At 57.7% G+C, this 23,438-nt stretch overlaps 5 protein-coding genes across 5 annotated transcripts; 4 read left to right on the top strand and 1 right to left on the bottom strand.

Moving 5' to 3' along the window:
* Nucleotides 1–216: 216 nt before the first annotated feature.
* On the top strand, nt 217–2,612 carry B0H64DRAFT_319629 (fungal-specific transcription factor domain-containing protein; the record flags this gene model as incomplete). The annotated part of the gene is made up of 3 exons (XM_062800438.1): nt 217–438; nt 852–1,316; nt 1,371–2,612. 3 exons carry the CDS (start codon nt 217–219, stop codon nt 2,610–2,612), a joined length of 1,929 nt encoding a protein of 642 aa, XP_062660845.1.
* An 856-nt stretch (nt 2,613–3,468) lies between these two features.
* B0H64DRAFT_440804 (uncharacterized protein) lies at nt 3,469–4,783 on the top strand (the record flags this gene model as incomplete). The annotated part of the gene is made up of 2 exons (XM_062806509.1): nt 3,469–3,547; nt 3,660–4,783. The coding sequence occupies 2 exons, from the start codon at nt 3,469–3,471 to the stop codon at nt 4,781–4,783; spliced, it is 1,203 nt and encodes a 400-aa protein (XP_062660846.1).
* A 4,887-nt stretch (nt 4,784–9,670) lies between these two features.
* B0H64DRAFT_122702 (uncharacterized protein) lies at nt 9,671–12,102 on the top strand. The gene is made up of 3 exons (XM_062797984.1): nt 9,671–10,193; nt 10,253–10,458; nt 10,515–12,102. Exons 1-3 carry the CDS (start codon nt 9,784–9,786, stop codon nt 11,780–11,782), a joined length of 1,884 nt encoding a protein of 627 aa, XP_062660847.1. The 5' UTR covers nt 9,671–9,783; the 3' UTR covers nt 11,783–12,102.
* A 2,417-nt stretch (nt 12,103–14,519) lies between these two features.
* On the top strand, nt 14,520–19,923 carry B0H64DRAFT_431297 (uncharacterized protein). Its single transcript, XM_062805962.1, has 2 exons — nt 14,520–18,825; nt 18,932–19,923. The coding sequence occupies exons 1-2, from the start codon at nt 14,749–14,751 to the stop codon at nt 19,616–19,618; spliced, it is 4,764 nt and encodes a 1,587-aa protein (XP_062660848.1). The 5' UTR covers nt 14,520–14,748; the 3' UTR covers nt 19,619–19,923.
* A 55-nt stretch (nt 19,924–19,978) lies between these two features.
* B0H64DRAFT_423536 (uncharacterized protein) lies at nt 19,979–23,316 on the bottom strand. The gene is made up of 4 exons (XM_062805612.1): nt 23,116–23,316; nt 22,024–23,053; nt 20,826–21,385; nt 19,979–20,530 (listed from the first exon to the last, which is right to left on the bottom strand). The coding sequence occupies exons 2-4, from the start codon at nt 22,985–22,987 to the stop codon at nt 20,075–20,077; spliced, it is 1,980 nt and encodes a 659-aa protein (XP_062660849.1). The 5' UTR covers nt 22,988–23,053; nt 23,116–23,316; the 3' UTR covers nt 19,979–20,074.
* Nucleotides 23,317–23,438: the final 122 nt, after the last annotated feature.

Raw genomic sequence — 23,438 nt, forward strand, 5'->3', positions numbered from 1 at the left:
CTTAACTACCTATCTACTTTTACTTAACGATCCCTTGCCTTCCATGTCAACAGCCCGGATGGGTGCATACAATTACATGCACCTGAAGATTCGACCTGTTTCCGCGTATTCCTTCACTGGGAGCCCTTTACAAGTATAAAGGCGCTAAGCACCCCGCCAACACTCGTTCCCCGCGGCGACCGCCACCCGACATATTAGCATAGGTATCAGCGGGCCATGGATGCGTCAACCACCCCGGCTTCAGAGGCCACAACCTCACAGGCCTCGACCCCAGTTCCCAACAACGACAACCACAACAACAATAACAGGCCAAACACGGCGTCAAATTCAGGCATCCCGATCCACGGCAAACCCCCGCGCCGTATCCTCGCCTGCGAACTCTGCCAGCACCGCAAGATCAAATGCGACAGACACTTCCCATGCGCCAACTGCACCAAGGTACGAACATGCGCCAAGCTCATCGTCGCCCGCCTCAGGAGTGGTATCTCTTTATTATCTTGATGCATCGCTGACCTTTATTCGAGGCGAACGTAAAATGCACGCCAAGCACCCCCGCGGAACCGCGCAAGCGCAGGCGGCCTCACCAGGACCTGACTGACCGGCTAGCTCGCTGCGAGGTGATGATCAAAGACTATGCCAAAATGCTGGCCGAACAGCAGTCATTACTGCTCTCCCAACCCACCGCCGCGTCGGATACCTCGGAATGGCAACCGACGGGGAAACTGGTCAACGAAGACGGAAATGTCCGGTTTGTGGACAGCCCGTTGCTGGGCGTTATCTACGAGGAAGTTCGTCGATGCCTTGATCCGTTTGCGCCCGATACATGCTTACAGTGCCACCACCTGTGACAGGTCCGAACTATGAGGAAAATGATGGACGACGAGGATTCCTACGAGGCCAGCCCGGAGAGCATGACCACCGACGATAATACCGAGATGCTGCTCGGCGGCGACAGCCCGGAAGTCGACCTCGCCAACCTCTGGCCCTCCCCCGCCCAGATACTTCCCCTGTGGCAAGTGTATTTAGACAGGGTGAACCCACTAACCAAGATTATCCACGTCCCGTCCGTGCAGCCCTATATGGCGGCCGTCATTACCGACTCGAAAGCGCTACCTAGGAACGTCGAGGCGCTCCTGTTCTCGATCTTTGTCATGGCGGTCGTGGCGATGACGCCCGACGAGTGCAAGGCGCTCCTTGGGATAGCCAGAGAAGAAGCTCTCCAAAGATACTCGTCGGGGGTTCGGTTAACCCTGGTCAGGGTAGGGTTTCTCAGGTCCCACGACATGATAATCCTCCAAGCCCTCGTTATCTACCTGGTGCGAACCCCCTGACAGCCGTGTCACCCGCTCCTCGCTAACGCTGGTGCGCAGATCTCCCTCCAGGGCCGGTACGACCGGCATGCGGTCTGGATCCTAGGCGGCGTGGCTATTCGCATCGCGCAAAAGATGGGCCTGCACCGTGACGGGGCAACCCTGGGCCTCTCTCCGTTCGAGTCCGAAATGCGAAGGCGTCTCTGGTGGCAAATCATCATGACGGATGCCAAATACGCCATGTTCTCCGGGCTCAGCCACAACTTACTCCCGAGAAACAGCGACACGAAATCGCCCTCGAACGTCAACGACGCCGACATCTTCCCGACGTCCGAGGAACCGTTCCAAGACCGCGACGGCCCTACCGAGATGATCTTCTGCCTGATAACGTACAGATTTGCCAAGTTCCTAATGGAGATGCCCGGCTTTGAAGGGGTCGTTATGATACCGGAAGACGAGTCCATGTCGACGGGCAAGGGGGCACCCACGGCAGAGCAGCTGGCGACATACCGACGGGGAGTCGCACAGCTCCGCGAAGACCTAAAGGAAATTCTCGATAAACACTGCGATTCCTCGGCCGGCCCTGTGCACGCCATGGCGCTCGAGATGAAGAAGCACCTTTTCATGAAGCTCGAAGAACTGATGACCCCCCCGAAGGAGCAGCTCGATTGGGGGGGCGAAGTGAAGTCGGCCTCGGACAACACCTTCAAGATCGCCATCGGGACGCTCGAGCACAACGAGGCCAACTACAACTCGACCTCGAACCGCGGCTTCGCCTGGTTCTCGCTGCTGCACTTCCAGCTCGACATCTTCATGTACATGGCCGGGCAGCTGTGCCGGCGCACCGAGGGCTCGCTGGTGAGCGGGTCGCTGGTGGAGCGCGCGTGGCGGCAGGTCGACGTCGTCTACTCGTTCCACCCGGAGCTGTTCGACATGACCAACAAGAACTACATGACGCTCGCCGTCTACGTGCTGCAGGCCTGGAAGATGCGCGAGCAGCTCGTCCTCGCCAAGACGGGCCAGCCGGCCCAGGTCCCCTTCTACGTCGACAAGCTGCGCCTCTGCCTCCCCGACGTCGAGTGCAAGGTCGAGGCCGCCCAGCCCACGCCCCCGATCCCCTTCGACGCCCCCGAGTTCGCCCCCGCCGAGCCCCTCGACTTTGCCATGGACCCCCACGCCTCCCTGGACGACTACTGGCAGATGGATTGGGGCTTTGGCACGCAACCTGCCAACCTCGACAGCGCCGGCATGGGGGTATCCGGGCTGGGGCCGTTTGCCATGGCGCCGTTGCCGGAGTGGTGATGGATGGGCTCATCCCATGTCTGAGAATGACGGCAGCCCGCCCGCCTGTTTTGTGGGGTATTTTTTTTTTTTTGTTTCTCCCCGAGCCCAGTTTTTGCTGGAGACAATTCCGGGGTGTGGGAGGTGTTAGGCCTGTGCGCTGTGTGGGTGCGCCTTCGAGTTGGGCCGACTCTGCGTTATCGTGGGGTCGAGAAAGTCGCCGAGGAGGGCGTGCGGGTGAGACATAGTTTCCGTGCCGATCCCGGTGGCGTGGGAGTGGGGTTCCGATGGTATCCGCTTGCATCCTGCGAGACTTTGTTGTGGTTTGAGAATGGTCTCCCACAGCGGTAGGAGAGAAATTGGGATGACGTTGAATCCGGACTTGGGAGCAAGGGCTCCCATACCTAGATGGCCACGTTCGGGAAAAACGCCAAGTATAGGATAAGCTCTGGGTTTGTTTTGTTTTGGGCGGGAAATACAGGGTCACTCTTCTCCGGCGAATCCGGCCTGAAATATAGCGCGTTTGTATCTCGGATATGTGGTGGATCATAAATATGGGGTTTCTAATGGCTGTCGGTTTGTTTTCATGGGAATCACAGTTCGGTAGTATACACTAGAAACAATCAAGTCAAGTGCGGATAAGCTTATGTGAGGCTGCCACCCTGCATGTCTGAGAGGACTGCCGCGAAAAGGAGTGCTTGAGCTGGTTGCGGCATGTAACGACGGGTTAGGGTTTTGTCGTTGACATGATGTCACAGACTATGTATCGTAAGTAACGTATTCGGTATCACAAAGTTACCACTCCAGCGTTTGACGACCCCTCAGAACATCACCCCACCATCGTCAACTCAGGACAGCGAACTCAAACAAAACAAAAATGGAAATCTCAAACCCCCGCCGGATTCTCGCCGTCGCGCTGAGCGACTCGACGCAGCATTTGAGCAATGTCATCAAAGGTATGAACCACTATTAAAACTAATTCCATCCCGCCCCTCATACCCCGTTTTATTTCATCATTCCCCCTTCATCCTACCTCGCCCACTAACTCACCCTTCCCCCGCAAAACAGACCTAACCGGCACCCACCCAACCCCCCAACCCACCCCATCCCCCGAAGAGGACGCGGAAGAAGAAGAAGAAGCCCAAAAAGAAACACCACCCAAAACCACCACCACCACCACCACCACCCCACCAGCAGAGGCCCCCCAACCCACGACAACAACAACAACCCCCCCGGGCCTCCCGACAGCACCAGAAACGACCCCAGCAACAACCCTCGCCGGCACAACCCACGCCCTCCCCCTCAAAACCGCCTACTACACCGCCTCCGTCCCCATCTGGCTCGACCTGATCGCCTCCCCCACCGAGTGGGCCGCCTCCTTCCTCGCGCCCGAAGCCGCCGAGGTGCTGGACGTGCTGGGCGGGGTGGTCGTCGTTTTTGCGCTGCCCTCTCCCACCCAGCCCCGGGCTAGCAAAGGGGGGTCGGGTCCGGGTAGTGGTGGTTCGGGTGGTGGTTCGGCATCTGGGGAGAGCGCGGCGCGGGCGAGGGAGCTGGTCGGGCAGGTTGGGCGGGTTGTGAAGGAGGGCTTGGGTGGGTGGGAGTGGGACGGGGTGGGGTTGGCGATGGGGGTTGGGAAGGGGGTTGGGGAGGGTGGGGATGGAGAGGAGTTGGACGAGTGGGAGGATTTGTGTGCTGAGTGGGGGTTGGAGTTTGTTCATGTCGCCGAGACTGGGATAAAGAGGGGGGAAGGGGGGAAGGGAGAGGGGGGGAAGAGGAATGAGTTTGGGGAGAGGATGGGTTTGGCGAGGGTCATGGAGGCCCTGGAGGCGAATGACTGGTCGGGTGGCGGGATGGGCCCCGAGGGAGATGAAGGAGATGGCTGGGAAGCGAAGGGACAGCAGGGCGGAGACGAGGACGAGGAACTTGACCCGGAAAAGCTCGATTTCGGATTTGATCGGGAGGACTTTCTCGGGTTGAGGAAAGCCATTTGGTCTGGAGGCGGGAATGGGGGTGGGGAGGGCTCTCGCGGAGGTGTTGACGAAGATGAGGAGGCTGGCGAGGACGATGTTCAACAGTTAGAACGGATGATGATGAAACTCCAAGCGGTGAGAGACGCAAGCGCCGGGCTACCGGAGGAGCAACGGAAGAGGATGGCAGCGCGAGCGGTGGGTGAGGTCATGAAAGAACTCTGATGGTAATACCTAGCCGTGGCTTTTATGCTTCAAACATAAGGGTTGCCAAACAACCAAACTGAAGAGTCAACTCAGAACACAACCGTAGATATCTCCTAGTTGCAACCCAGGGTGATATTTTTGTTGATGGGCACGGTTAACCATTCGTTGCTGCTTTTGCACCCATCAACAGACCGCAATGTGGTAATGCCCAATGTGGATATACGAATAAAATAATATACACCAGAAAGACTTAATGGCAGGATGTCCATAGACAACCTAAAAACGAATTGAGCCTGGAAGGGATGTGCAAACAACAGCCAACATGCCATACATAGGAGATAAGAGCTGTGCTTGGGATATTATATCACCGCCTACTCCACAAGTACCTAGGTCCAGTGATTCACGCATTCCCATATCCATGAGTTTGCCAAGAGGACTATGATGCAACAACGCGACGGTTCCTGGATCCTCGAGCTCGATCTCACAAGCAAGCGGTTCGATCTCGGTCTCGCAACTCGAAACGCCACGCTGCTGGGATAGTCCTAGATGAGGCATCCTTCAGTGCCTTTGGAACCCGTCGCTAGGCCTAACACAGAACACCAGCATAACCTCCAAGTGGACCTCCTCGACTCTGCGACACACGCGCTTGGTTTACCGCGCACCCCGGCTTTAACCGAGCGCTTCGACCGGGATGACGCTATCCAAAAATAACCGCTCACGCATGAACACGGGTGATCAGTCCGTTCATAACGCGGACCGCAAAGTGATGCTCCTTAAATGGGGGGGGGAAGGGGGAGACAGTGGAATAGGGGAGCGCGTCCAAGATGTGATGTGTCGCGTTGGAAGAATAGGAGGAGCTTAGAAATGATGGGCGGGTTGACGTTGTTGACTCTGAGATGAGACGAAACCCGCCTGAGCAGGCATAATTGTTCGGATGACTGACTGTTACAGGTGGACAGGGAACGTCGGGCAAAAGCCGAAACACTGTGTACACGACTGCGGTAGACGGCGAGTTGTGCAACACGTTGAGACCCCGACGCAGCAGTGGAGACTCTCGCAACAGACGAATTCGTCGGTGGCTCGCCTGCTGCAACGTCTCGGCCTCGATGCGGGAGCCGGGAGCCGCATGAAGTGACGTGGCCGCGTTCGTCGGAGGTGATCGTCAGATCCGGGGGAGGAGTCTTAGTGATACGCCTATCGACAGGGGGTTGAAGACGGGAAAGAGTTCGACCGAAGCGCTATCGAAGTTCGAGAGAGGCACACACTGCACCAGAGGGAGGGTTGTCTGCGAAGCGCAATTGTTTCTAGTGTAGAACTCTGGAACGGCCCGAGGGTCGTCACCCGTGGTTGCCTCTATGGCTTGGCCAAACATGGAATCATGGTCAAAGCCTGGGCGATCGTGTTGTTTGTTTTTAAGAAGTGGTTGGAATGTGAGCGTGTCGTCGTCGGCTTTTCGGGCGCACGAGAGCGCCACAGCTGAGGCCGACCACTTCGCAAGACGGGCGGGTGAGTTACCGAGGGAGCAGACAGGTGAGTCGCGGTCCGCAAGCCACCTGCGACGCGAATGGCCAATCCACACCCAGACATCGCTTTCGCCTAATGAAGGGATTTGGCGGCCACATGGCTCGCTCTCGTGAGCCGGTTTTCGAATCTCATGGCCATGGAAGGTTTAGCCTCGGTGTCTACGCGTTGTTGTTGTTGTTGTTGTTGTTGCTGACCCTGCATGAACAGCGGTCCCGCAGTGACCAATTGTCGCATCTTTAACATCTCCTGCGGCTCGGTGCATGAACCCGCACCGCAGTCTCGCATTACCCAATGAGTCCGAGGCGCCCTCACACGTTGGAACCCGGACTTCAAATTCTCGTAGTGTACGATGTTGAGAGTCAAGCACTCAGTATTGGTTAATCGAGGACATTGTCGGAAAGGGGGAAAGTCGATTTCAGCACAACCTTGCCAGTTCCAGAATAAAACAGAACAAGACCTGGGTTCTCGCTTCTGGCCGCGTGGGATGGAATGGGGAAACTGACGTGGGGTTGATCCGTCCAGCGTTTGCTTTGCTTTGCCAAGCCAAGACGGAGCTGATGGCCACGGGTAAACTCTTTGGATGTGGACTAAAAATGGGCTTTGGGTGGTGTGCAGAAAAAATCGCGGTCTGTCCCAAAAAGGAGACTGGGGGGCCTGGGGGGCGAACCAACCCTGGTCCGGATTGCTGGAGGGGAAGCCGGAGGACCAATGCTGATGCTTGTTCTCAAGCTGTTCCTGCATCTTGACCCACTGCTGCTCTCAGGGGTAAAGTGGGCCCTCAGGACGGGTGGGGTTGTGAGACAGTGCCTCCGACACGGTGGGCACAACAGGCGGGATCTGCCACCAGTCTCGACCGAAAGAACCGGAGCTGTGGTTTCGATATCCGACGTGGCTTCGTCGTCACTGTCGAGATATCGGATCTCAACCGACCTTCCTTGCTGTCGGTCGCTTCCGTCAGAGAGAATATACTACATTACTACCTACCTGTACGAAGCAGGGCACAGGGGCCAGGCACACAGCTGGAGTTGATGCCGCGCATTCCGTTTGTGACTGGGCGACAGGTTGGGTAGCGTCAGCCCAATGCAAGGGACACGGTTGGTTCGTGACTGTCGTGTCCGGCCTGCAGCACCACGGAAAGCCTCGAGCGGTCCTTCAGCGCTCCACGGCCGCAAGGCCCCACGCGGACGGAGGGCAACCACAAGGGCGAACACTGTGCACTGTAGGACGCCAGTGGCACGGTATGTTCATGTCTGCTGCACAAGGCGGGATGCACCACCACTGCAGGAAACATCATCAGTATGTCTTGTGCCATAGGAGGTGGCGATGCACTGCCAATGTTTGTCGGCCCAGGCCGTTCCTCGGCCGGTTCGATGTCTGTAAGCTGGCACCGGTAAAGCTGGCCACTCCAGAGCTCAAGGCCAAAGGGCGCCGTGTATCGCAGTTGTGCGGTGCATGTAGTCGTGTGTGTGGGACGGCAACTGCTCCTTTCTGGCCGTGGCCGATCCGGGGGCGAGAAAGACTTGTCGCACTTCTTTGGATTTAGCGCTCTCCCCTTTTCGCCCCCGTCGACACCACCGGGGTTGCTTCCTCGATGGTGACGCAGTCAAATGGAGCAAAGATGGAAATCGGCATTGCTCAAAAACGGCGAAGTTGGCGGAGGACAAGGAAAGGAGAGAAATGGGCAGACTAGTCCCAATCCAACTTCACCGGAACCCGACGGCCTGGTCACTGTTTTCGCGGGAATGATCGATGACGCCGCCCGGTTGAGCTGTCCCGTGGGACTCCTTGTCGTGGTGGTGTTGGGCGCCATCCTGGCTCTGCCAAGCCAGGGGCAGCGGGTGTTCGGCCCACATCGATGTCGCGGCGCGTGCTGGAAAGGCTGCACAACCCGACTCGTGCTTGCCGAGAAGCGGCATTTGAGCGCCCATCAGGAGGCTGTGCATGCGTGCCCTTTTCGGCGATCGGATATCATGGTGCCATGTCGGCGAGGCACAACTTGACGAGTGGATCGGGTCGGCGAGCATCCGCATGTGCTTCCTGAATCAATCAACGTCGAGTCGACATCGGATTGCAATGTCAGGCATTAGGTTGATTGGTATTGGTTTTATTCGAGTTTCCACGGGGAAGCCATGCGAGCATTGTTTTCTTTTTTTGGTCTTTTTTTTTTCCACAGGGCAACAGCCCTTTTTTCCAGCTGAGGTTCCTTCCCACATGGTTCGAGATCGGACGGTTGGAAAGAACGGGGCGGGAATTACCGCGGTGCACGGCCATGATTGCCGCTGCGTATCCCGTCCACCGAGCGCGTGTCCACCGGATTCATGCAGCATAGGTCATCATGTTGCCCGAAACTCCAAAGCTGGACAGTTTCTGAGAAGTGACGGTCAGTTTCATCGTTTTGAACGCGGACCCCCCCCCCTCCCCCAGGCTTGCAGCAACGGTGCTGCCTGACCCCAGTCAGGGATATACCGACGGAAGGTGACACAGGCTGTTTTGCCAGGAGACACATGCCCATGTCGTCGCCCCCCAGCTGCCGCCACTGCTGCTCTGCCCCGGCTCTCCTCTCCAACGGCCGCAGTTGGGTCGGCCCTACGAATTGAATGTTCAAAAATGGGCAAGCTTGTGTTGCTGTGCAAGGCTGCGACGGTGGGAAGCACGAGGGGCAGCGTACCCAAGTTCGCAATCCATCCCGTCTGGATTGCATGTCAGCTGCAGGGCAGCGCTGCGGTGATTGGGCACATCAGACGAAGGCCCCAGGCTTTCCCCTTTCCGCACGGTTAACCGCACCGTCTGGCTGTTCCACGGCTCCTGCTAATTCGCTGCTTCGCCCGTTGGACTGTGGTGCCAAAAGCGCTTCACGGCAGGGAACCAGGGACCCGCCCAGTGTGGGAGCGCCCACTCGGGTCCGCTGCTCCTTGCTCGTTTTGCTTTTCCTCTTGAACCCCCCATGTCCCCGTTCTCGTTTTTCCCCCTAGTCTCTCTTTTTGTCCATCTTCGATCGCCTCACGTCGTCTCCTGTCGACCGCCTTTCCCCTTCACCTCTCCCCACTTCTACCTTCGCTTTTCTCACCACAGTCACTCCCTTGGAATATCCATTCAACCAATTTATCGGAACCCGTTCATTCTTTCCGGTTTCCAGTTCAACTCGTTTTGCCTCGTGCGCGACATTTTTCTGGCAGCACCGACTGCCACCACACCTTACCCCCCCTTATAGCACCAACCAACTCAACCCTCCTGCCCGGTCATTCGCGCAGGACGACACTCATTTGAAACAAACGACTTTTTCCCCTATATTATTCGATCATTCTTTCTCATCCTCCTCCGAGCTTGCCGAACCCCGTCACTTCCGAGCCCTTGTGGCGTTGACATCGACACCAGACTTGGCACACCGCCACACCCAACACGGGAGTCTTGGGATTCGCGCTGAGGTGAAGGGAAGGATACCACTCTTTGGAACGACACACCCCACCTAGGCGCCGGACAGCACCCCGCCCACAATGGCGACCGACGTGGTCAAGCAGGAGTTTAAGCAGGAGTTCAGGGATGAGTTCCACGACGACATTCAGGAAGAGGAGGGATTCGCCGCCTCGGGATCGTCGATGTCGGCCTCGCCGTCTCCCTGCAAGTCTCCTCTACCGACGCCCAACTCCGGCACGCCGAGCAAAATGATGAAATCCCCCATCAATGGATCCAAATCGCAGGGCTCCGGGTCGAGGCGGCCGGCCCGCAAGAGCACCCTCACGCAGCAGCAGAAGAACCAGAAGAGACAGAGGGCGACGCAGGACCAGTTGACGACGCTTGAGATGGAATTCAACAAGAACCCGACGCCCACAGCCACTGTGCGCGATAGGATAGCTGAAGAGATCAACATGACCGAGAGGTCTGTTCAGATTTGGTTCCAGAACCGGTAAGTCCAAAGCCCAACCCCTCCCTCTCGAGAGGCGGCTGTTTGCTAACCCTGCGCAGCCGCGCCAAGATCAAGATGCTGGCCAAGAAGAGCCTCGAAAGCGGCGAAGACATGGACTCGATCCCCGAGTCGATGCGCCAGTATCTTGCGATGCAGGCCATGGAGTCGGGCAAGAGCATCCCGGGCTTCTTCGGTCGCACCGGTCTCATGCCCTACGGCCACCAGGGGATGATGGGTGGTGAGCAGTCTGGGCCGGGCAAAGTTTGTAAGTGACAGCCGACGGACGTGGAGACGGAAGGGGGGCTGCGCTAACCCTTGTAGTGATTCATCATCTCAACTGTCGCTCCCTGACCATCGGCAGGTGGATGCGGGTCGGCCAGAACGCGATGGATTTGATCATCTTCTACTCACCCGACAAGTGCACCATGACCTACTACATCAACAACGACCAGGCCGGGTACAAGATCGAATACCCGTTTTCTTACATCAAGAACATCTACCTGAACAACGTCGAGGGCGGGGATCAGCTTGGCGGCATCACAATCGAGCTCCTCAATTCGCCCAACTTCTTCATGGACTCGTCGACCACCGCGACCTTCATCCAGGTCAATGACTTCACCGAGGATCTGCAAGCTTCGCGGGTGCTCACGCATCACCTCGGTGGAAACCCGAAGGTGCTGAGCGGCCAGCTGGCGAAGTTAGTCAGCTTGGAAGCTTTCATTCACCGTCACAGTGCCCCTGCTCCCGTTTTCGACCAGCTCCACCCCATGTCCATGTCTGCCCCGGTTTCGCCGGCACGGCCGTCATCGCAGCCCAACTTCGCACAGCCACACGTGGGCATGTTCCAGGAATCGCAGTGGGGCATTGCGCCAAACCACCACCAGACCATGATGATGCGTGGGCCGGGCCACAAGAGGCAGCGTAGCCGTAGTGTCCCTGGTCCCATCGACTTCCAGACGATGCAGATGCTACAGCACCCCCCGAGCTTCCACATTACGCAACCCGAAAACCAGGCCCCGAGCCACAATCCCCAGATCTTCAGCCCGGTGCCCCAGCAGCCCAACATGCTGGGCCCTGTCGGGCCGAACTTGCGGATCGATACCCGGGCTGGGTTTGGCGCGTTGGACATGCGAGCGTACCCGCTCTCGGCGACAACGGCCCCTTCGCCGTCTGACTATTCGAGCCCCAACTTCTTTGCCAGTCAGGCACCCGACAACGGTGGAATTTCGGCGCCCAGCTTCACCCCATACAGCGGCACGTTTTCGCCTCTGGTCAATCCAGCAAACCTGGGCGTCCCTCCCCCGTCGATCTCGCCGCTCTCGTTCAACCATCCTGACCCGGCGATCGTGGGAGAGTCCCCGCCGATGTCGATGCCTCCGATTTGCGAGGGCTCTGGCATCTCGGACGACGGTGCGAATATGAACGACATGTACCAGACCGGAAAGCAAACCATGACGCTCCCACTCCATCCGCACTCGCCGTTTGTGGAGCCGAACCAGGCCGACATGGAGCTCAACCAGTTCATGGACCTGAAGCGCTTCGATGCGGAGCAAGCCTCTCTCTCGCCCGAGAGCGTTCAAGCGCAGTAGCTGCCTGGGAGCGATCACCCGCTTCCGTCGTGCTCTGCATTTCCGATCCGGGCGATGCTTATCGACTTCGCTCTCGGCAACAAAAAAGCATGGATGGTTTCATGACGTGCAATATACCCATCGAGAATGGGGTTTCTCTTGGCTCGAATTTTCCTTGCGGCGTTTAAGGGGGGTCGTTGTATATACCAGGAAGCTTGTCCGGCTGCCGTCTTTTGTCTCCCATGTCGACCGACCAAAGGCTGCGACCGTATCCAACCCATCTCCGATTCACCAGCACACAAACAAATACTTCTTCAATCCGACTTCATATCGCATTTCATCCATCAGCCACGAATATACCATGACGATATCCCGCCATTTGTGCTCCCTTTTTGGCACAGTGACTCGGGGTCTCGCGCTTCTCGCTTTCCGCCCGATCTCGCACTTGCTTGCGTTGCTTTTTGGTTCTTTCTTTGTTTTGCATGCGGAAGTTTTCCGCCTGTCGCTGTTCCTAGGGCGTTACCTACTCTGACGCTCGCCGGGAAGAAGCCTTTTAATATCTATTCCCTAGTCGTTGGCGACCTGGTCTCCCGAACCCCACCCGGAGAGGGCCTCCAGAGAAGGAGATGGGATGTTTCGTTGGCTGCGGGAGGAAGGATGAATGGCGAAAGAAAGCCCAGGAGGCTCTTGTTTTTTTGGTAATGTGTTTCTAATTTATCTTTGTGAGGGTTTTGGGAGCATCATTTGCGTTTTCGCAATATCTAGGGATGGTTGGCTTGGTGGAATCAGGAGTTTGATATCTGGCTTGCCATCGTTTTAGGGAGCAATGAATGAGAACTGTGAACGGTGACGGTGGCCCTTTCTTTTGCGCGGTGAGGAAGCGGGGTGGTCTGTCGAGGTGTGAACTGAGTGAGCATGCGAGCTGAGGCTTTTGTCGTTGTCTACCGCGGTAGATAGTTGGAATTCGGCTGCGTGGGAATGGTGGACTTGGAAGTCAAGTGTGTGAGGTTATTACTACCAGTGTGGTTATTATGACTTAGTGTAGGACCTAATGGGATCGCGATATCACTGAAACATCTCGCCGCTTTGTGTCCTCCCTTTGGGAATCGCTGATGGCGGAGGCAGTGAACAAGCATTCTTTACATGCTGGCAGGGCTGATGGGCGGCCCGGCTTGACGATCCATACCTACCAAAGCTGCCAAGCCGGCCACAGCGTTGAAGCAGCGGGGGCTCGCAACGTGAAGTTGAATGACGGGGCCGTATTCGCGACATCTGACGCATTCAACAACAAAATAAGAGTTGTGTGCGGCACGTCAGCGCCGAGGGATCTAATGCGACACGGTTAGTTACCTGCATCGTCGGTTTGCCGCACAGAGTGAGATTGCGTGGTTGCACCCAGAGTGCTTGCCGTTGGGTGCTATTTGCTTTGCCTCGGTGCTTTGGAGTTGGTTGGTGGGAGTTCAGGTGGATGGATCTTTTGGTGTTCGAAAGGCAGAGGGTCGTTGTGTGCGTGTGGAAAGCGAGGGCTGGGGGAGCTGAAAGGTGGAGGTGGCCAGCTTGTAAAGAGGTTACAGATTGCTGGCTTGAACAGCGATCGAGTTGTCTCGGAATCGAGTGTGTATGCCGCTCAAAACACCTCGTCGCTCTCGTGTACTTTTCCCGATTATTTGCGTATCTACTCGAAAGTACTCGGTACTCGATAATGCCTCTCGCATGTTATGCCCAGCTGATCATCTGATAAATGTAATTTTCCTCTCCTCGAGTTGTCCGAACAAAAACGAGGATGGATACATCCGGCAACGTGGGCCCCTCCGCAACCACTGTTGGACGGCGAACCACAAGTTGAGAGGCAGTCACTGCAAACTGTCGGCCATCCCGTGGGCTGCCTCGGGTTTTTGCTGATGGTACATACCCACTGGGTTCCCTGCAGCGATAAAACTTTGCATCCCAAGATGGAAACAGCAAACAGCCTACGTGAGAAACCGGACCTCCCAGTTTTACCCTACGGCACTATAGTATACTATCATAACAGAATATTATGCGTAAAAAGTAACTACCATACGCACGCACGGCACGGACGGTCCGGTCGTTACTGCGCACACAACAGAACCCGCCCTTCGCGCTTGCCATGTGGATCCCCGGTCCAGTCCGTCCATCCAGGTTTTACCCTCGGTGGAGGCGGAGCTCCAGATGCAGTCCTGGTCCGGTTCATCCAAGCGATTCGACTGACCCGGTAGTTCTTGTCGTCACCCACCTGCGCGATACGAACAACCGGGGTTGTCGAGAGGGATTGAGGGACTGGTCAGTCCTGCTTATTCTTTTCCTATTTCTGTTCTCCATACACTATTTGTAGGCCAGATCCTTCGCCGAGAAACGCCGCTCCTCTTTCCGGCAGGACGAAGTACATATGTATGTACTTGCGTCAGCCGCTTGTCGATCTGAAAAAGGCGATGCAGGGAATTCGTTCTCAGTCCCCCTGGCTTCCCCAGCTCAGCGCCACGCTCCCGAACAAGGATCGGAGACGGAGACGGAGAGGGCATCGGGCGTATTGGGCGGTCTCGCCGCCCCCACAGCCACAATGTTCCAGTGTGCGACAGGACGTGATAGGTCACTGGCCCACACCACGACTTCAGCCGTCCGAAAGCCGCTTCGTTTCGGCTCCAAGGCGACACACATTGTGGTGCATGCATGGATTGTACATGTACCCACTTGAAGCCACCACCCGCGCACCTGGATCCGTGCATGACCTGCCAACTTGGCGACAGACAGGCCAGAGTCGCTCGTTTTCAATTTGTTTCTCTCTTTTTCGGGTTTCCAATTAACTATTGTTCTTTCCGCTTCGTTGTGTAGTGATTTGCCCGACCTCGAAATGCGGCCCGAAGACCAGAATTACACCCTCTCGCTTTTCCGTTGACAAAGGCATTTTTGCTCGAACTGTGGAGGACTGGTCTGGGTCCGGTGCCGGCCACCTTGTTAGTTTCCGCGGCATGGCAGAAAACGGCCAGGGAAATACCGCTGAAGAGCTACGGAACCAGCTCGAGACGATCGAACTGCGCCACCAGAGTTCGAGTTCCAGCTTCCCTTCAAACGCTGGCGTGGCCGAAGGGAGCTCGCAAGCCGAGGAACCTCGAGGAACACGCTCACGCCCGGCGCTGAGACTCCTTCCAGCTCGCCCAGGGGCCCGCTCCCACAGTTTTGACAGCAGCAGGTCGCCTGGTGTTCGACAGCCTCGCTCACCTCTACCAATAAGGTCTCCCGACCTCTATACGATCCAGTCGCGCACTCTTGCGTCGCCACCGAGGCACGATGGACCTTCGACCGTCCCTGCGCGCCTTCGAGCGGAAGAACCGAGGGTTTCCCTGACCCGTCCCCGTCAGACGTTTGACGAATTGCGAGACAACATCGAACTACCCGCGGATACCGAAAAGAGCACTGTTACGCCCTCGCAGCTCGGTTGGGGTGGTTGGAAAAAGGACCGCAAAAGGGGGCCTGCTAGCCGCTCGTGGATCAAGGTCCAGGAGGCTACCGAGAAGGCCTACAATCGATACATTGTGGAGGGGCTGCTGAGGCAGAAACCGACCCCGCCGAGCAAGGATGGGAGGCATATCCCTCTGAGACCGGGACTGGCGAGACGGAAGCCCCTGAAGGACGAGCGGACGGGGCACTCCTACGTGCCCAATCTCATCCGGTCGAGCCGATATACCGTCTGGGATTTTCTGCCCAAGCAGCTGTTTTTTCAGTTCAGCAAGCTTGCCAACTTTTATTTCCTCATCATTGGTATTCTGCAGATGATACCCGGCCTCAGCACGACGGGCACATATACGACAATCGGGCCTCTGATCGCATTTGTGGCCCTTAGTATGGCAAAGGAGGGATACGACGACTACCGCAGGTACAGGCTCGACAAGCTGGAGAATAGGAGCTCCGTTTCCGTGCTGGACCCGGAGGGCACCGTTAGAAGGGAGCCCAGGATAGAGCGCCGCGTGTCTCGGGGATTCTTTAAGAGGGAAAAGCCGGCGGCGGAGGCAGGGGCGCAAGCGACCGAGTTGGAATCCGCGTGTGCTGAAGGCGCAGAGCCCGGGCAGTGGGCAAAGGTGGAGTGGCAGGATCTGAGAGTGGGAGATATCGTTCGACTGCACCGAGACGAGAACGTGCCCGCCGACATCGTCCTGCTCCACGCAACGGGCCCGAATGGCGTCGCATTCATCGAGACGATGGCGTTGGACGGCGAAACGAACCTGAAAAGCAAGCAGGCCTGCCCGCTACTCGCCAAGCACTGTTCTTCCATCGCCGGAATGGGACGGAGCGAAGCCGAAATCGTGTCGGAAGACCCGAATATCGATCTTTACAATTTCGAGGGCAGAGTTACCATCAACGGCGAAACCATGCCGCTTACACTAAACGAGGTCGTCTACAGGGGCTCGACGCTGCGAAATACCACCTATGCCATTGGGCTGGTCATCAACAGCGGCGAGGAGTGCAAGATCCGCATGAACGCCAACAAGAATGTCCGCGCCAAGGCCCCAGAGCTGCAGTACGCTGTCAATCGCATTGTCCTCATGCTGGTGTTTTTCGTCATCGTCCTCAGCGTCGGTTGCACCGTCGGCTATATCGTTTGGCGTCGCGAGTACCAGGCCTTCGCGTGGTACCTTAACCATGGGAGTGTACCGCTGGGGCAAATCTTTATCGCCTTTGTCATTGCTTACAACACGCTCATTCCACTCTCGCTCTACGTCAGCCTCGAAATTGTGAAGCTCGGCCAGCTGTTCCTTCTCAGCGACATCGAGATGTACGACCCGGTTACGGATACGCCCATGGTGGCCAACACGACCACCATTCTGGAGAACCTGGGGCAGGTTAGCTATGTCTTCTCCGACAAGACTGGTACCTTGACTGAGAACTTGATGAAATTCCGCAAAATGAGCGTCGCCGGAACCGCATGGCTCCATGACGCGGACCTGCGCGCAGAGGACGAAAAGGGTGGCCGGGGTGTGCCGTGCAAAGAGACCGTTGAACAGACAGGGAAGGCCCCGGCATTGAGCCCTAGGGTGTCAGTTCGTCCAGCTGAGACGGAGATGATGGATGAGTCTCCCGTTGAGAGCCGTCGGGCCCAGGGCGGCCGTGCTCCGCGGACGAGCACTACTTCGAGGTGGAAATCCTCAGTCCACCCAGCTCAAAACCAGCCCGAGCTCAATACGGATGACCTCCTTCGCTATCTCGCCAACAAGCCCCACTCGCAGTTCTCGCGCAAAACCCGGCAGTTCATCCTCTGCCTGGCGCTGTGCCATACTTGTCTCCCGGAAACGGGCGAAGACGGGGAAATCAGTTTCCAGGCTGCGTCTCCCGACGAGCTTGCTCTGGTAGAGGCCGCGAAGGAACTGGGTTTCCTCGTTGTTGACAGGGCGGCGCAGTCTATGACGTTGCAAGTGCGCAACTCGGCTGGTGCAACCATCACCGAGAAATATGAGATCCTGGACGTCATCGAGTTTAGCAGCAAGCGCAAGCGGATGTCCATCATTATCCGCATGCCTGATGGCAGGCTGTGCATCTTCACCAAGGGCGCCGATAGCGTCATTTTGCCGCGTTTGAGGCAAAAGCAGCTTGCCATTCAGACTGCCTCAGCCGTCGAAAGGAGGGCGAGCATGCGCAGGAGTGTCGAGCAAGAGATGGCTCTCCGGCGGCAAAGCATGCATAGCCATAAACGGGATAGCATAAATATCAGGCGGACATTGGACCGGAGGGATAGCTGGCGGCGCTCTATGGCTATCACGGATGAAGTTGATCACTGGCTCTCTCGCCGTGAGAGCGAGGGCGTAGATGCGTCACCAAGCGAATCCGATCCCTACCACAGTCCCCGCCGCTCTGTGGGAGGTGCCCGGTCGCTGGAGCTTGCTCGCCTCGCTGATCCTTATGAGGGGATGGTGGACGAGTCATTGGCGCTCAACGAGGCGGCCGTGTTTGAGCGCTGTTTCCAGCACGTCGACGACTTTGCCACCGAAGGGCTCCGGACGCTCATGTTTGCGTACCGCTATTTGGAGGAGGATGATTATCGGAAATGGAAGGATGTGTACCTCCAGGCCACTACCAGCCTCGTCAAACGCCAGGAGCGCATCGAGAGTGCGGCTAAGCTCATCGAACAGGACTATGAACTCGCCGGGGCCACGGCTATTGAAGATAAGCTGCAGCAGGGTGTGCCCGAGACGATCGACAAGCTCCGGCGCGCCAACATCAAGGTTTGGATGTTGACCGGCGACAAGCGGGAGACGGCCATCAACATTGCCCATTCAGCCCGGATTTGCAAGCCTTTCTCCGAAGTCTATATTCTGGACATCACGCAAGGCAATCTCCAGGAACGGCTCGCCATGACACTCACTGACGTCTGCCGCGGCATGGTCCCGCACTCGGTCGCCGTGATCGACGGACATACGCTGTCGGTAGTAGAGGACAACCCCGCGCTCCGCGTGCTATTCTTCGACCTAGTCGCTAGAGTCGACTCGGTTATCTGCTGCCGTGCGTCGCCCTCGCAAAAGGCCAACCTCGTCCGTTGCATCCGGCACCAATCCCCCTCAGCCGTCACGCTCGCCGTCGGCGACGGCGCCAACGACATCGCCATGATCCAGGCCTCGCACGTCGGAATCGGCATTTCCGGCCGCGAGGGCCTGCAGGCCGCGCGCATCTCGGACTACTCGGTCGCCCAGTTCCGTTTCCTCCAGCGCCTGCTGTTCGTCCACGGCCGCTGGAACTACGCTCGTAGCGGCAAGTACATCCTGGGCACCTTCTGGAAGGAGGTCGTCTTCTACCTGCTGCAGGCCCACTACCAGCGCTACAACGGCTACACGGGCACCTCGCTCTTCGAGTCCACCTCCCTCACCGTCTTCAACACCATCTTCACCTCCCTCTCGGTCATCATCCCGGGCATCTTCGAGCGCGACCTAACCGCCGAGACCCTGCTCGCCGTGCCGGAGCTGTACACGTTCGGGCAGCGCTGCCGCGGCTTCAACTTCCCGCAGTACCTCGGGTGGATGGCCATGGCGGTCGCCGAGTCGGGCATCATCTACTACGCCGTCTACTACGCCTACGCGCTCGGCGCCCACGGCACCGCGCCTACCGACCTCTACCCCCGTCGGCACCCTCGCCTTCTCCCTCGCCGTCGTCTTCATCAACGTCAAGCTCATGTTCCTCGAGGTCCACGACCGCACCCTCGTCATCCTCGCCGGCATGGCTATTTCCATCCTCGGCTGGTGGCTGTGGAACATCCTGCTGAGCGTCGTGTTTGGCGGCAAGATCGGGCCGTACGTCGTGCGCGATGCCTTTCTCGAGGGCTTCGGCCGCGACGGCTTGTGGTGGCTCGTGCACTTTATCGTGCTGTCCGCGCTGATCGTCTTTGAGCTCGGCGTGTCGGCCGTGAGGAAGTCGCTGTGGCCGACGGATCGGGATCTGATGCAGGAGGTGGAGCATGTGCATGGGGTGAAGGACGTGTTGCGGGAGCATGCGGACGGTGGGGAGGCGGGGCTCGCCCATGCCGGGGCTGGCGGGGAGGGTGGTGGTGGTGGCGGTGGTGGTGGTGCTGCCGCCGCTGCTGCGAGGGCCGGGGGCGATGCGGCCTCGCTCAAGACAGTCACGTCGATGTCGGCGTCGGCGTCGGCGCCGTCGCAGGGGCCCGAGGAGACGGTGCCCGGCTGGCAGCGGTGGGAGGGGCAGGCGTCGCATTCCGCGCACGGCGCGGCCGGTACGCCCGTCAGCGCGCGTCTGACGGGGGAGTTTGTGCGGCGCCAGTTTACGCCGCCGGCGGAGGAGCGTGAGAACCCCATGGAGAGTGTGGAGGCCAAGGGTAAGGGGGATGCGCGACGGGGTTGATGTCACGTTCGTTTATGACTAAATGGGGTATGTTGGAAAGGGGTCGGCTCGCGTGAGATTTTGGATTGGGAAGGATGCACAAATCTATATATATACCGCCAAAGCTGTGTATATCGGTGCATTTACTTGGAGCATGGGTGTTTGGGCGTATTGGGCATTTGGTCTTGGTTTTGCGCATTGGATATCTTGAGCTTTCTTGGGGTATTTTGGATCAACTGCATCACATTCATTATCGGCTGAGGCCTTGTCAAAAAGGAGGTGGGGATACCCTAGTCGAGAGCAAATACAGCATGTTTTTTTTTTTGAGATGCGGAAGTTGCCTAGTGACTTGTCAATGTGGTAGACGTGACTGTTGTTCAAGTCCTTAAATCAAGGGCGTCAATGGTTGGGAGAATAAAAGAAGCATTAGAGCTGGGTATAACATATGATACAGGACCTAACACCAACCCAATCTAATCATTCATCATTAACCTTGATGATAACCTTGCCCGCGGCATGGCCGCTCTTCACGACATCGAGAGCCTCATGGACCTTCTCAAACGGCCACTCACTGTCGACAACGACTCGGAGTTCCCCGTCCCCAAATTGTTTCACAATCCGCTCCATCATGTCCAATCCCGGATCCATCAGACTCGCCGCCTTCCAAGTCCGGCCAGTGCCACCAAGCCAAGTTGAGCGCGGCCAGATAGTGTTGGTGACGAGAGTCAAGGCGCTCTTCAGCAAGGCCCAGAAAGTGTACTCCGTATAGTGTATCGACGCGGCGTTGTACATACCCTCGGGCTTGAGGTACCGCGCACACTGCTTGTACAACTCCTGGTTGCCGAACGCATCAATAATGTTGTCAAACGGCTGATCCCCAAACCGCCGCGCCAACTCGCCCGGCAGGTCCTTGTACTGCGTGTAGTCAACCACCTACACACACCATTGTTGTTAGCCAGCCATCACCGCCGTCCCCAACCCACCCCCCCAATGAACCCAACAAAGCACGCAACACCCCCACCACCAACAACAGCAAAAAAAAAGACAAACTCACCTCATCCGCCCCCAACCCCCTCACCAAACCTGCATTCCGCCCCGAACAAACCGCCACCACCCTCCCCCCACCCCCTACCCTCCTCTTAACCATCTGCACCACCATACTCCCCACCCCGCCACTCGCACCCACCACCAGCACGCGCTGGCCCGCGCCCACGCCGCACGCTTCCACCTGCACGTCGGCCGTGCACGCGCCCAGCAGCAGGCCCGCGGCCTCGCGCGCCGTCCGTCCCGCGGGTAGGGGTACGGCGTACCGTGCTGGGAGGGCGACCACACCCTGCAGGCCGCCGATGCCGGTGGCGAGGAGGTGGGAGAGGGGGGGGAAGCAGATGGCGGTTGTGCCGGGGTTGAAGCGCGGTTGCGGTTGGGATGGCGATGATGATGATGATGATGGTGAGGGGGGGTTATATACTTGCAGCACGGTGGCGGTGAAGTCGAGGGCGGGCACGGCGGCTGGGTTGGTGTGTCGGTGGGAGCGGATGAAGAAGGGCATGACCGAGAGGGTGACCAGGTCGGCGGGGTTGAGGGCGGCGTGGGAGACGCGCAGGAGGAGGTATTCTTCGTTTGTGTTAGGGGGCGGGAAGGGGGGCAGGGGGTGGGTGGTGGTGAGGGAGAGGGTTTGGCGGTAGGGGCCGGGCCGGTAGAAGGTCCATGCTTTGGTGGTTGTGGGCGGTGTTGGTGATGTCTGGGGAGGTGGGGGTGGTGGTGAGGGGGACATGGTTTGAGACGTTGCTGTGATGCTACGAGTGGTGGTTGAGACAGACGGACAGAGAGCTTGGTGGCTCGGTAACTGGATGAATGTGTCGAGTGTTTGTGAGACAGTTCTCAAGCTCGACTGGGCAGGGCTCCGAAGGTGTTTATCCCTATTCACTACCGCATTTAGTCACGATTTGCCAATGTTGCGACGTTTTCTTTGTACATACATGTGCAACCATTAAATCGCCGTGGCCGCGTCAGTCGTTCCGTGTTCAGCGAGCCAAGCATGTGGCTTGAGCCTAGCGAACCAACGGCCAACCCGTTTTACGATTGTGCGGCCGTTCAGCTCCTGCAGCTAGACGCCAGGAATGAAGCGGGGTGGAGGAAAGGCGACTTGGAGGTTGGAGGCAGTCACGGGCACAGAATGATGGTGGTATTAGGGAGAAGGATTATGAGATGGTCTCGTCTGAATCCGGCCATCTCCGCAGGCTCACATGCCAATGCGGCTGAAAACTAACAAGAGGGGCCAACGTGCCCAATCCGATCAGATGATAGGTCCATCGCTCAGTTTGAGGCAACGGCATTTTGGGCCGCGGCAGGCTCCACGGTGACCTCGGGAGTCTTCTCATCCGTAGTGACCGGAGTCGGTGGAGTAGTTTCCGGCCCGGCGACACCAACGTCGGCGGCACCCGCCAGATAGTCTTCCGACTCACCCAGCTGCTGCCCACCAGCAACCCACCGCTGCCACCGGGCCTCCCGCCTCTCGCCGCAAACCTTCTGCAGGGCTGGCCAGTACACCGAATGGTCGTACTCGAACTCGAGCTTGCCGCTGCTGAACTCGGTCCACATCTGCTCGGTCGGCACGTACTGGCTCATGTCCTCGTTGAACTTGAGCTTCTCGCGCGTGTTGGGGTCGATGAAGGGCGTGATGAGCTTGAAGAAGCCGGTGACGATCCACGGCATGTTGATGATGAGGGCCTTTCCGAGGCGCTCCGGGTAGTGGTGTTGCAGGATGTTCAGCACCTCGCGGGCCTGGCCAATCCCGGGCGCCGTGTTGGACCGCGACTTGCTCTGCTTGAAGTTGATGAGCAGGGCCAGGGTCTCCTGCCCGGGGGGCATGATATCGATGACCCGTTCCACCATGAAGACCAGATGCTGCACCTGGCGAGGAGACGGATCCGTGTTCTGGCGGCCGGGGTTGAGGTAGTGGCAGACTCGAGCCTCCTTGTCGTAGCCGAGGATGATCTGCTTGCCGGTCTCGTTCTCGGGCGAGATGTGCTCCGCCGTCAGCTCCTCGACGCCGTACTCCCTCCGCCATGTCAGCGTCTCGAGCAGGCGCTTCTCCGCATCCTTCTCATTCCACTTGGTTGCCCGTAGGTAGCGAAGGAGGCATTCCCTGGTGAGCCAGAACCTCTCGCTCTCGGTGACCGGGCCGGCTTTGTCTTTGGTGGACGGGATCTCAGTCCAGCCTTTTGCTTGTTGCAATAGCCAGTCGTATTTTGTCTGCTGCTCCGCCGTGAGGGGCGCCCGTTCTTTGGGGACGCTCTCGGGAGTAGGAGCAAGCAGCGGGAGCTTGAGGGGCCCACATGCTTTCTCCTGCACCGGGCCGGCACCGGGGGTTGAAGCAGTCGTCGACATGATTGTGCTCCGTAGTGGGGATAAGTTAATCACAAAGTAGTTGTTGGGTTCAAAAAGTGCAAAATGCTGGAAAATGATCAGCGGAACAAGAAGTCGGAGTTGGATAACTGCTAACTAAATTTACACACCGCTAGAATCCAAAATGAGTCGACTTGCTCTAGCGTGGCTTTTCCTGAAAAAGTTCGAACGTGGACAATTAAAGGTAAAAATTAGGAAGCTAAGTCCGAGTAAAATGTTCACAATCTAAGCTCGATCGATGCTCCAACCCAAGTTGCAAGAGCCTAAAAACAGCAGGAACAACTTGAACAAATAAGTCAGTGTTGGGCAAGAGCTCGAGTTATCAACAAACCCCTGCCAATTTCCCTGTCGACTCCACAGGCCCCCCTGCAGGGCCAGCACATGGCGAACCTAACCGTATTGGGCAGCCTGGCATTTTCGCGTTAAGTGCTTT

This window comes from Chaetomium fimeti, assembly GCF_033439085.1.
Source record: "Chaetomium fimeti strain CBS 168.71 chromosome Unknown B0H64scaffold_3, whole genome shotgun sequence".
In the NCBI taxonomy this organism is placed as follows: domain Eukaryota; kingdom Fungi; phylum Ascomycota; class Sordariomycetes; order Sordariales; family Chaetomiaceae; genus Chaetomium; species Chaetomium fimeti.

Coding starts and splice junctions, on each gene's coding strand:
- B0H64DRAFT_122702 (XM_062797984.1), top strand. CDS start 9,784: ATGGCGACCGACGTGGTCAAGCAGGAGTTTAAGCAGGAGTTCAGGGAT. Junction 10,194..10,252: donor CAGATTTGGTTCCAGAACCG/GTAAGTCCAAAG, acceptor AACCCTGCGCAG/CCGCGCCAAGATCAAGATGC. Junction 10,459..10,514: donor GTCTGGGCCGGGCAAAGTTT/GTAAGTGACAGC, acceptor TAACCCTTGTAG/TGATTCATCATCTCAACTGT.
- B0H64DRAFT_423536 (XM_062805612.1), bottom strand. CDS start 22,987: ATGTCGACGACTGCTTCAACCCCCGGTGCCGGCCCGGTGCAGGAGAAA. Junction 21,386..22,023: donor GGCGGGTGCCGCCGACGTTG/GTGTCGCCGGGC, acceptor GTAGCATCACAG/CAACGTCTCAAACCATGTCC. Junction 20,531..20,825: donor CGTGCACGGCCGACGTGCAG/GTGGAAGCGTGC, acceptor TGGTGTGTGTAG/GTGGTTGACTACACGCAGTA.
- B0H64DRAFT_431297 (XM_062805962.1), top strand. CDS start 14,749: ATGGCAGAAAACGGCCAGGGAAATACCGCTGAAGAGCTACGGAACCAG. Junction 18,826..18,931: donor CGGGCATCATCTACTACGCC/GTCTACTACGCC, acceptor ATCAACGTCAAG/CTCATGTTCCTCGAGGTCCA.